Raw genomic sequence first — 12681 nt, forward strand, 5'->3', positions numbered from 1 at the left:
TTAAACTGGGTACATTGTATGCCCAGTGTGGTTTTAACTGTGGTGTGGTTTTAGCGAAGGCTGTAACAAAGTTTGGACAAAGTTTGGGGGATGAAGGTGAGGGTAAATACTAAGTAGTTTCACCTGTGCATAATTATCCTGATCCCTATATAACCCACGCGTGCGGTTTCTAGTGATGCGGAGTCAAGTAGGAGTCAAGTCTGACACTGCAGTTCAATGACATATCCATATTCAGATGCACATAGATAGCTGTACACTGCACACTGTAGCATTAACTACATTGTGTTTGATGAGAAGTTCACAGCAGATGAACTTGATTGGACTCTAAACTAAAATGGCTGGATGCTAACTTGACTCAGATTGATTGATATATAGTGTACAGTCACTGGCTAGATGAGAGACGAGGCCATCAAGATCTGTAACAAGTACTTTGAATGTCTAAATAAAAATATAAAGAATAAAAAGTAAGTTGTTTTTCTTGGAAATTGCAATAATACTCAAGTAAAGGAGAAATATGCCAAAATAATAATATAAAGTATAATAATGAAGTACAATTACTCAATTACCTGAATATTACTTCAGTACTCAAAAAAAATAAAAATAAAAATAAAAATCATGGCTAATTTCCATTACGTAGCCTTTGCTAAACTGAGACATGGAATTTCAGGATTAGGAATATATTAACGGAACCTATGTAAATGAATATTAACGATATATTGTACAGCATATTATGTAATAGCACCCTTAATTATACAACACCTGTGAACTGAATTTTAAAAGAGTTTTAGAGTCTAGACAGATTTCAAGTCACTGTGAAGAGCTACTTCAGTATTCCAAGCTCTTTTTTTCCCTTTCCTGGGGGTCACAGATGTCAAAAGCATTATCTAACAAGAACCATGCACAAAGTCTCATCTGTCCAACTGAAAGTCTTCAAATCTGCAAAACAAATAAATAGTTCCCACATAGGTGTGCATGCAGGTCCTGTGATCAAAGTCCATGAGAATGGTGGACCTGCTTTGGTCGATCTATTATTACAGGATTGAATGCCTGTCTTCTCTTCTTTTGTTGACAGTCTCTCCCCGGGCAATGACTGTCACACCAGCGCGAAGTGGCAGACGCCGACAAGGGCCAGAAAACATCAAAAACGAAAAGGAGGCAAGCTCATGAACTGTGACACCAAACACCCTCGGATTGCCACCTACAATCTTACACACACACACATACAGATACACATACACACATATCACTTGCTGACCACTATTACTGACTGTGTGAGCTGTCACAGTGTGAGGTATGCTTAACAGTTGTGTTGAGACTATATTTCACACTAGTCTTAGAGCGTGTTTTCACATGCTTCTTAAATATAATGTTCTGTTGAAAAGCCCGTGAAAAATCATAATGTTTAATAGAAAGTTGAAGCCCAACACCCTCAAAGTTCCTTATTTCATATTTTAATAGTCATAGATTTATATTTCATTTCACATGATGGTTCAGAGCCAATCATATCTGATCAACATACGGACAGACATAAATTTGTATATCAAAACCATCAGTGAAATTATTTATGGTTGCAGAAACTTGTCCCATTGGCCAACCAGAAACCAGCTCAGAATCCATCCCAGTATAAACAAATACAAAATATGGCCCTTTCAATCAATCATCATGACTATCATTTCCAAATGTTTTGTACTACTAACAAAGTAAACCTTACAAGTAAGACCTCTGCCGTCACTGTGAAGGATTTGCTAATTTGAATACTTCCCAGCATGCTTAGTTGGTAGGCATAGTTCTTTGTTTAAAGTTCAGGCTGGCTGTCTGTTTCCTGTTTGGAACTGAGTGTTTGGAATGTTTGTGGTGGTGTATTGAGCCATGCTGTTGTCTTCTTGTGATGTGTGATGGTTCTCACTGTTCCTGTGTAACATGTGTAAGTGGATAAAGTGACTTAGTTGTTATGTGAGGAATCATTTACTAAACCTGTGAAAGAAATGACAGAAATCAATCCTCTACACACCAATGTTCAAATTGAGCTTCCTAACAAGATGGGAATATGTTAAAAAAGACTTTCACTCTGCTGTAATGTATATGTGACAAATAAAGGGTTCTTCTTAAGTGAACATGAAGAACACAACAACTTGCTAACACTTTTTTTTAGAGGATAAAAGGTTTACTCCCCTTGTGTGCATCAAATCACAGTGATCTAGATTAGATGCATGGTTTTGACTTTAGCTCTTGACTTTAATAAACTGTAGTGTGATGCACAAGCCCACTCCTCTTTTTAGACATATGCAGAGTGCCTCTTGCACATGGTGATTCATAAAAGCATTGCTGGGTGTATAATTAAAAAGAATCTATGTGCTCTTTTCCACTCTTCAATACGGTATCATCATCATAATTAAATGTCATGTATGATATATATTTTTGTATTATTATCTGTTCGTATATTGATTTGCTAGCATTGTGTGGATTGTGCACCAATTTGCAGTAATGAGCTGTAAATTTTTTTTTTTTTTTTTAAATAGTACATGGTCTGCACTTATGACCTTTTAACCATAGCGGTTCTACAAAATGCTTTAGACTGTTTCTCATTCACCCACGCACACACACACCATGCAATGTGCCACTTTGCCATCGGGAGCAACTTGGGGTTCAGTGTATTGCCCAAGGACACTTCGGCATGTGAGCTGGGAATAAAACCACCAATCCTACGATTACTACTCACTCTACCACCTGAGCCACAGCCGACCTTTCATTTCTACTAAAAACACTACAGGAATTATTTCCCAGAGAGTCAGTCACTAGAATGTGGGGTCTTTAAAATGTGGTCACTGGCCATTTTATTATATTTTTTAACTAGCATGTTCGTTCACTTTAATTACTACTCTATATTCATAAGCAGTGTATAAATGTGTGATTTTAGCTTCTTTGTTTGACCTGAGGAAAGTTTAATATATGTCAAACAACCAACTGCCTTTGAATTTCTAAGGTTGGGCAAACCTATAAAGGAATACTAGGGAAGACTGCCACCTACAGGTATACAGGTAAACCACAAGTTTTATTTCTAGAAGATTAAACAGTTAACGAACAATTCAAATGTATATGCAAATTGATTCTTAATAATGGATATTTCTCAGCTAGAGCACCATATAGCCTCTCATATTAGTTGTAACTATCACTACAGCATAGCAAAGGCTGGAACTCGATATGTCTGTGCTCATCTCGCTGTCCTGAACGCCAACCATCGCTCTTCTGATCGAGTCTGAATCAAAATGGCCGCCTGCTGAGAGAGTAATGCGGCTGTTGTGAACTCTTGAACATGCCGAAATGTCCCTTTTAAGACTGTGTGCTTTTCCGAAATACTTGAGCGGTAGATTCATGTTTGAAAGAAGTGCTCGATTTACATTAAATAGCAACCACTGTCAAAACTGCCTCAGACTCCGGAATAACAGCGAGAGAGGAACGAGAGGTAATGAACGTGACTATTAAATATGATCTTGCAACCAGATTCATAATAGTAGTTGACGGTAGAAGTATGACACGTGCTGGTTACTGTATATTGTTCTTCCAGGTGGGAAATGATAAGTCTTAGCTTAAGTTTATTACATTTAGCCTGGCTGCCCTTCAGTCCCAAATGGCTTCGTAGTCACGTTATAAAAGCACTACACAGGGCATTAAATAGTGACATGCACACGCTATGTAGGACACTGTATGTGAAAATGTAAACGAATTGGGATTTAACCCATATTTACATGGCCAACAATTAGATTTACCCAATTATTATATTCATCAGAATGTGTTACCAAGTTATTAACTATGCTAGCGTTGTAGCTATACTCACATAATTTGTATCCTTGTTTTAATTTAAGAAAAAATAAAGCTATATGTATCAGGGCACCATGGTAGTTGAGTTTGTGTACACTCGGTGTAATCGAGCAGAATGTTTACTGGCTGCAGCTGCCATGTTTGCAATTATTGGCAGAATTGGCATGCAAACCCACCAAATAGGTGCACTTTATTGCTATACAATTACTGACTTTAGCCCATCCCTGTGCGGAAACAAAAAAGAAACCATCACAGAAATTATAATGGTTTCCCCACTACAAATACCATCAAAAATCATCAGCTAACCATTAAAACCATTACCAGTCCTTAATGGTATCCAGTAGATATAACATGTCACAAATAGAAGCAACAAATTACCAGTAGAGACAATTCCCATTAAAACCATTACAGATCCAGCAGCGATCTGTTGCTATACACCTTTCTACCACAACCATCAATGGAGCAGGACCACTACTGTCCAATACCATGTCTGTATCTTAGATATACTCAGAATAATCCACCCCCCAAATGATATCTGATTAGCTGTGGTGCTAACATGGTCCCTTTTCATTGTTTGACAGGGTAGAACTTGGATAACAAGTTGTATGTGGAAACAGCCATGCTGAAAAAACTCCCAGTTGCAGTCCATTGAGAAATTCTCATGATTTCAATCCTTAATTGGATTTGGCTCAATAGTTAAATACCACCAAAATCCATTATGGCTGAAACGTCCCTTCGGCTGGACTCCTGATACCTCGTCACACCTTATTCTCTCTATTTTTGACCTTCTTGTCATTTAATTGATCTTAATTGTCTCTGTTTTCTCAGCTAACCCATGGACAACACTACACCAAAGGCACTACTCCGCTATTCCAAAGAGGGAAGATGGGAAAAGACGAGTGTGGGAACAGTCTCATTTGTTGGACGGTATTATTCTCACCTCTCTTGGTCGTGTGTCCTTAATATTCAAAAGTGTAGATCTGATGGTATAAGATCGACAAATCCATCTTTAACTACTGTAAACGTAGTAATTGGAGTCAGAATTTTTTTTGCTAATATATGCACCATTTGTAAAGTCACACATTCTTGACAAGAGTTTCAGAACACAGTGTGACTTACTGTAATCTGTAAACATGAACAAACCTTTACTGCGTAGCTGAACCTAATTTTTTATAGTTTGGTTTCATTCCAAGCAGCACATCAAGAGGCTGGGTTTATTAAGATGATATGGTTGCACTTTAAATTTAAATATATAAATACGGGCTGTTTCACAAAATGATTTATTTAAAGATGAGATTACTTCCCACCTCTACCCTGAGTGTGCAGAGTTTTCATGTTCTCCCCATGCTTCAGGGGTTTTCCTCTGGGTACTCTGGTTTCCTCCTCTAGTCCAGAGACGTGCGTCTTATTCATTTCCAAACTGTCTGTAGTGTGTGAATGGGTTTGTTAGTGTGTGCGCGATTGTGTAGTTTGCACCCTGTCCAAGGTGTCCCCAGCCTTGTGCCCCGAATTCCCTGGGATAGGCTCCAGGCTCCCCGTGACCCTGTGTAGGATAAGTGGTGTGGAAAATGGATGGATGGAAGATGGGATTATACTGTTTAATAACATAATTTGAAACAAGTTTGAGAAAACTGGGTTGTGTACAGGTATTTAGGAAAATAGATTTTTTCCTAGCATTTGCTGGAGGGTCTGGTACAGTACAGTACACTGTGTCAATAAATATGGCAATGAAAGCCTTACTTTCCCAAATGGAGGCAGTTTGACTGATCTGGCACATGATCAACCACAGACCTTTTCCCATAGCCTATCAGCAAATGCAAGAGATTATATAATTTACTTAACTGTTTTTCTCATTAATATATTTTTTTTTTCAATGAAGTACAGTGTACAAATTGTTTTCTCCTAGAAAATCAGAGTATGGACATGCAGGGAGCAAATCAGATCCTGAAGCTAGTGGGCAGCTAGAGTATCTAAGGCTGATGAGTTACAGTACTTGTTGCCAGCATTAGCCTTGTACATCCAGTGCAAAACTAATGAATATATTCTTTTTACCAGTCTATTAAGGCTTTTTCATCCTATACTAGAGAGTAATTTTTAATATCAATATTAAAAAAAAAAAATTAACAGAGTTAAAAGATTCAGGGTATGTAATATAATCTAGCCTTATACTTTTTTATGCTGTCAATTTGAAATGCAACATTATAGAAGTAATGAATATTTTTTTTCATTTATTAATTATGATTTTGCTACATAGCACTAGCTTTCTGCTGGTCTTATGACTTTCAAATAAATAAAAAGTGTATCATTGTTTATAAATGAAACTTATTTACCTGTTCAATTAATATTTTGAAAGGAGGTGTTTATAGCCGTATGGGTGCAGTTATTGATCTTCTTTGGAATAACTGTATTGTTGATTGTTTTCAACTGCAGTTCTCGAGGCTCGGATGCAGCAGTTGCAGTCTGACGTTTTACATGTAAAACATTTGAAGGTTGAATTTGTCAAAGTGCCAAAGGGAGAAAAAAGAGACGCTCCAGTGAAGAGTCAAAAGACAGATGCAGAAACTAGTAAAGCTGTTCAGTCCACTAAAAAAGGTACCAGTTCAGATAACCCGCCCTCCAAAGCACACGCGAGCCGCTGGATTGAGAAACTCAAGCTTGAGAAGTCAAACAAAACTAAAAAGCAGTCATCTCTGCAGCAGAAACTCCGCGACAAAACAGGAGCAGCACCAAAAAGCAGTAAAGGAAATCTGATGGCTCCTGGAACGTCCATGAAAACAATCTCTATTGCCAAAAGGTGCAAACAACCTGAACCTGAGTCCACAACGGCTCCAACACCTCAGTCCAAACACTTACAACCAAAGGTGTCTAAACACTGTAAAAGTGCAACCACAATGAAAGCGGATCCTGAAAAACTTTCCAGAACTGCAGAGCTGGCTGAAGTCGAAGAGCTCGAAGAAATGATTGGTGAGTGGAGTCCGACCAACGCCGAGAAACTCCTAGAAGATAAAGATGGGAACCGTTATGGTGATGCGCAGCTAAACTTGCGCTGCCACCTGGAGGTGTGTGTTTTTACGGGGGATGTGGAGCGAGCACAGCGCTCCCTGTTCTTTCACCACCGGCACCTAAGCAAACGCAAAGCGCTCTCCATCAGCGCTTACAACATCATGATGAGGTTGTGGGCCAAGAAAGTGAGTGCAAACCCTAAGCGACTACTGCAAACTCATTGTTTGAGCATTTATATAGAGCTGCAGTATGTTATGTATTATTACATGTAACAGTCAGAGCTTGTTATGTTAGAACAAACACAAGGATGCGCTGTAGTCTTGTAATCTATAAATGAATGCCTTGATTCACCAGAAATGTCACATGCTTTGTTGACAACGCAGAAGTTGTCTATTGGAACCTTTGGCAATCAGATATTCTATTGCGCATTTTGTAGGGATCTGTGAATCACATTGGTCGCTTATTCACTATGGTGGAAGAGGCAGGCCTGAAGCCCAACTTGGCGTCATACTCTGCTGCGCTGGAGTGCATGGGCCGCAATCCCGACACCTCTTCACGCACCATTAACAGGTAAACATCCTCCGGCCTGAGCCAGATTTTCTAAACTACTACTTCCTGCTATGTTTGAACAGGAATGATGTCGATAGCAAATTTATAAAAAGTCATGAATAGCAGTTCATGTGTTGATCAGACTCATTAGCAATTAGTTTAATATAACAATTCTTTTAATGAAAAAGGTCATTTGATTTGTAACATTTTAGATAAGGAATTAAACGTGACCGGGCATGATGTTATAGGAGAATAACCAATGACAGGGCGGTGGGATGCAACCTGACCTGAAGTGAACCGTTACCACTTTAAGACTGATTATTTTCTTATAACAGTCTGTCCTGTGGTGTTTTATTCCTGTTACACCATGGTCTGTCTGAATACTCGATTCTGATGTGATTGAACGTGTGCATTCAAACAATTGAATGCGCAGGTAGTTCCAGACAGTTTAATCACTGTTCTAAATGAATGCGCTGCCTCGAAACGACTATAACCATAGTAACATACAGTTACAGTTGCATACAGTAGTTAAACTCACAGCTTCATTGTTAATAAAGACACGGCACAGACACAGGTAATTCACACGCACATCTCTCTCTCTCGCTCTCTCTCGTAACTATTTATTATAATTCCTTCTAATAAATGTAATCTCATCGGACTACTTTATCTCTGTGTATGATTTAGAGCGGGCAGAATTATAGATCTAATGGCCTGTATATAAAATAACTAATGAAAATGAACCATTATTTTTATCCTTTTAACTTTCAAGCTGTCAAGTGTCCATGGTATAAGAAGGATAATCCACTTCTAGGTGTGCGTTACATGATTTTAATGCACCTCTTCGCTTCGGGTGGTTCTTTGCCTCCACGTTGTGCATTAAAACCGTGTAATTCACACTTAGCCATGGATTATCCCTTACTTATACCACAGTCATTTGCCATCAGTATGTAAGTAAAGTAAAGTAATTGTTCCTTTATTACTGATTATTAATGATACGTTTAATCCATTTATAGTTATATTTAAAACACATTCATGTCTGTTATTACAGTATTTCTGCTGTAAATGGTTGTTCCTTCACCAGCCTCTGTTTTTCCCCACTGTTTTTCTCAGACATCCCTGCATAAGCTGTTACTTATTAGAATGAGTGCATTAATAAAAACCTTGTCGATTCAACTACAGTCAGACCCGCTGTTACAGATAAATGAATAGCTTTTGACCTATCAGAAGCAAGAAATCAGCAGAACTGTGCTGTGGTGTAATAATTATTTCACAAAGTTTCAATAATTCATTCTTTATGGAAAAACACCAGCTTGTTAATGATCTGCTTTGGATCCAGATGAAGAAATAACTCTGTTAATGTTGAGGTGTTTTCCCCAGTAGGGAAAATGCTGTTTTAGATTTCAAGTCCTGTCACATAAATATATTTCATGAAGTGTTTTGTGCCTATGGTGATGCCCTCCAGGGGTCAGTGTTTCTCTTTTGCGTATTCCCAAAGTTTGTAAAATCGTGTAATGTAGACAAAAATAAATTTATCCTTCCACTTTAGTGATCTGTTTCTCCTGAGAGAATCCTCACTGCATGGGTGTGTAAGCATTTTCCCCCCAACATTCTAGCAAGCTGTAACAGTGAGTTGATCAGGCATGAAGGTGTTTGACAGACGATGTTGAGCAGACCCTGACAATGCCCAAAAATAGAAATGGCAATTGTCGTTATGGATCAGGAGAGCATGTGCTCAGGGTGTATGTCTTTTCATTCTGGACTATGGTTTGTTTTATACTCTGCTCTCCTCTCCAAGCCTGGGTGGTTGGGTATTTGTTGGACAGAATGAGTTTATGTCAAAGCCACTAGCTACAGGTCGGTCTTAAACAGTGTTGCATTTCGCAATGATCCTTGTTCAGAAGTCAAATGAGGCATTTATCTTCCCCCCAGACTAATATGTGGTATTTAAAATGTATAAAATCTTTTAGTAAGTCATTCTCAGAAATGAACTTGAATACGCAGAAATAGTCACTCGAGCAGTTTTATTAAAAATCACATGCGGGGAAAAAGCCGAGTTAGTAACAAACAGCAAGCTCTACAGTTTAGGTGTAGCATTTGCAAATGATGACCTCATCCTACTGCTATATACAGTGCTCTAGTGTGAAAAGTATTTGATTTCTTCTGTTTTTGTGTACATCTCTTACTAAATTGTTTCAGAAATGAAAACAAAATCTACGATAAAACAAAGGCAACCTGAGTAAACACAAAATACAGTTTTTACATGAGAATTTTATTTATTGAAGCAAAAAAAAAGTTATCCAATACCAACTGGGCCTGTGTGAAAATGTATTTGCTCCCGTAGTTACTAATTCACCAAATCTATGAAACTGCATTCATAATGGGGTTCAGCTGGACTAGACACAACCAGGCCTGATTACTGCAAACCCTGTTCAATCAAATCAACACTTAAATAGAACTTTTTCAGCAGCATGAATTTGGTTAAAAGGTCTTACCCAGTAACACACTATGCCAAAGTTGAAAGAAATTCCAGAAATGATGAGGAAGAAGGTGATTGAAATACAGTAGTCTGGGAAGGGTTACAAAGCTATTTCAAAGGCTCTGGGACTCCAAAGAACCACAGTGAGAGCCATTATCTCCAAATGGAAAAACTCTGCACAGTAGTGAACCTTCTCAGAAGTGGCTGACCTTCTAAAATTTCTCCAAGAGCATTTCAACTACTCATCCAGCAAATCACATAATAGCCAAGGACAACATCAAAGGACCTACAGGCCTCTCTTGCATCAATAAAGGTCACTGTTCATGACTCCACTATCAGACAGACTCTGGGCAAAAATGGCATCCATGGAAGAGTGGCGAGGTGAAAACCTCTGCTAACCCAGAAGAACATTAAGGCTCATCTGAATTGTGCCAAAACACACCTTGATGAGCCTCAAACCTTTTGGGAGAATGTTCTGTGGATTAATGAGTCGAAAGTGGAACTGTTTGGAGACAGGAGTCCTGTTACATCTGCCGTAAACTAAACACTGAATTCCACAAAAAGAACATCATACCTACGGTCAAGAATGGTGGTGGTAGTGTGATGGTGTGGGGATGCTTTGCTGCTTCAGGGCCTGGGAAATTTGCAGCAGTTGAGGGGAAATATGAATTCTGCTCTCTACCAGAAAATCCTAAAGGAGAATGTCCAGTCTTCGGTCTGTAAGTTGAAACTCAAAAACAACTGGATTTTGCAGCAAGACAATGATCCAAAGCGTAGGAGTAAGTCCTAGAAGTAAGTGAAAGACTGATCTCCAGTTATCGGAAGCATTTGTTTGCAGTTATTGCTGCTACAGGTGGCACAAACAGATTTTAAATTCAAGGGGGCAATTTTTTTTTTTTTTGCATGGGTGATAGGTGTTGGATAACTTTTTTTTGCTTCAATAAAACATAAAAACTGTATTGTTTGTTTACTCTTGTTGGCTTTGTTTTATGTTTTTATTTGTTTGAAGATGAGGAAATACTTTTTCACAGCACTGTACGAGCAACATGAAAATGACACTTTTCCGCTTTTTTAGCTGTCAGACCAAACCCAAGTCAAATTTGCACTACAAAAAGCCAGTTCATTGAAGAGGAAAGGACATGTGATGTGAAAGGCATTTGGTTGCTGTTATTTCCACTTAAACTTTATCTCGGTGGATTTTGATGCGTGAATCCATGAGCTTTGATACTATGAGCCAATAGAAATCAAGTTAACAAGATCTGTCAAGATCTGTCTGGTCAGTAGAAAATATGATTCATATTTTGCTTATTATTAAGTAGCATCACACTGAAGTTTTCCCTTGCTGTTTCTTACTGTTGTTGTCACATATCAAACATGCCCTAAGGCAGGGATTCTCAACTGTTTTATAGCCAGGGCACACTTTAACCGTAAACTAAATTTCACAGTCTGTCTCGGTAAAGATTAATGAACGTAATCCAACTACATAAATACTAACCTAATTTTTGTGTGTGTGTGTACAATAATATTTTGCCTATTTATTGGAGCCATTATTTCTTTCCACTGATGTAACATCTTGTAGGTTCAAGTGACATAGATACGTTTATAGATTGTTTGTTTTTGGAGTTATTGAGGTTTGGATTAAACCCCTTCAATTAAAGTGACCAGTCAAACAGGATAATAACTATAAGAACTTGTTAAAAGTAATAAATATAATGACTTTGATAAAGTATGTTGTGATTTCCACCACTGTAATAAAAAAAACAGACTTTTGATGGACAGAGCAGCACTCATTCTGCTCAGAAGATGTGAAGGTGACTGTTGGCATTCAGTCCAATGACAGGAGGGGGGTGTATGGGGCAGGTGGCGCTGCATAGCCAATCGATCTCTGTAACGCAATAGTAATGACATTGTCCTCCTGCAGCTCAGCTCATCTCCCTTTACTTCAGTATTCCTCCCAGCTCAGTCTCTTGTCACCTACTCCACTCATCCATGCATTTCTCATTCTCCTTTGAAATTTTTTTTTAACACCTTTCCTCAACTGGCATTCCTGCACTGCCAGTCTGCTACCTGTCTTGTGTCATCATGATTCCTCAGTACACAAAAGCAACACCTCCCACAGACTGAGGCAATGTGTTTCAGCCATTCACTAAATGAAAATGACACACTCGATGTTCCAAAATGGCACGGCCTGACGCTCATAGTAACTGTTTGTGGTTCTGGTCGGCTCTGTTTTTGTTTAAAATGGCCTTGCAGGTGAACAAAGAAATTTATCAAAGGAGTCATGTTGATTAGGCCATGGAGGAAAGTTGATAACCATGTGAGCATCATAACAAGTTTGTGTATGAAAGGCCAAGGAGTCGGCGATGTGATTGTGATTGTTACTGAGTGACATGCAGACGGGACGGTCGATCAGCTTTTTATGACCAGCCCCTCCCTGTGTCTGCTCCAACCCTTCACTTAAAGCCCACAAGAGGGAGTGCGTGCTCTGTTCCGGCTGGAACGAGACTTTGCATTGCAGGATTGTGAAACGTGCCTCTGCAAGGCCCAGCATCTCCCTTTGTATAGATTACGATGGCATTGTAAATAGATTACTGGCTTGATCCAGCTTCACATGGCTTCTCAGTGTCCTCTTTGTCTTCTCTGCCCTGAATATGTCCTCAAAGAAAGTGTCCAGTGTCTTGTTCCTTAAGGTTTTTCATTACCTCATATGTAGGTGAGACTCATGTGTGAATCTTTAAAGGCCAGATAACAGATGATGATATGATGTATTATTAATTACAATATATATCCCAATGCACTCAGGTGTCGTCGATAGTTTTAGAACACTGAGCAAC

General features: G+C 38.7%; 1 protein-coding gene across 1 annotated transcript in view; it reads left to right on the top strand.

Annotated features, from left to right (window-relative positions):
• The first annotated feature begins 2140 nt into the window (after positions 1 to 2140).
• polrmt (polymerase (RNA) mitochondrial (DNA directed)) overlaps positions 2141 to 12681 on the top strand; it is a 56242-nt gene continuing 45701 nt past the window's right edge. The window contains exons 1-4 of the mRNA XM_053634501.1: positions 2141 to 3463; positions 4648 to 4746; positions 6250 to 7007; positions 7259 to 7392. Of these exons, the coding sequence (XP_053490476.1) occupies positions 3322 to 3463; positions 4648 to 4746; positions 6250 to 7007; positions 7259 to 7392 (1133 nt within the window). The 5' untranslated portion in view covers positions 2141 to 3321. The remainder of the gene's footprint in view (positions 3464 to 4647; positions 4747 to 6249; positions 7008 to 7258; positions 7393 to 12681) is intronic.

Source organism: Ictalurus furcatus, chromosome 10 (assembly GCF_023375685.1).
Source record: "Ictalurus furcatus strain D&B chromosome 10, Billie_1.0, whole genome shotgun sequence".
NCBI lineage: Eukaryota > Metazoa > Chordata > Actinopteri > Siluriformes > Ictaluridae > Ictalurus > Ictalurus furcatus.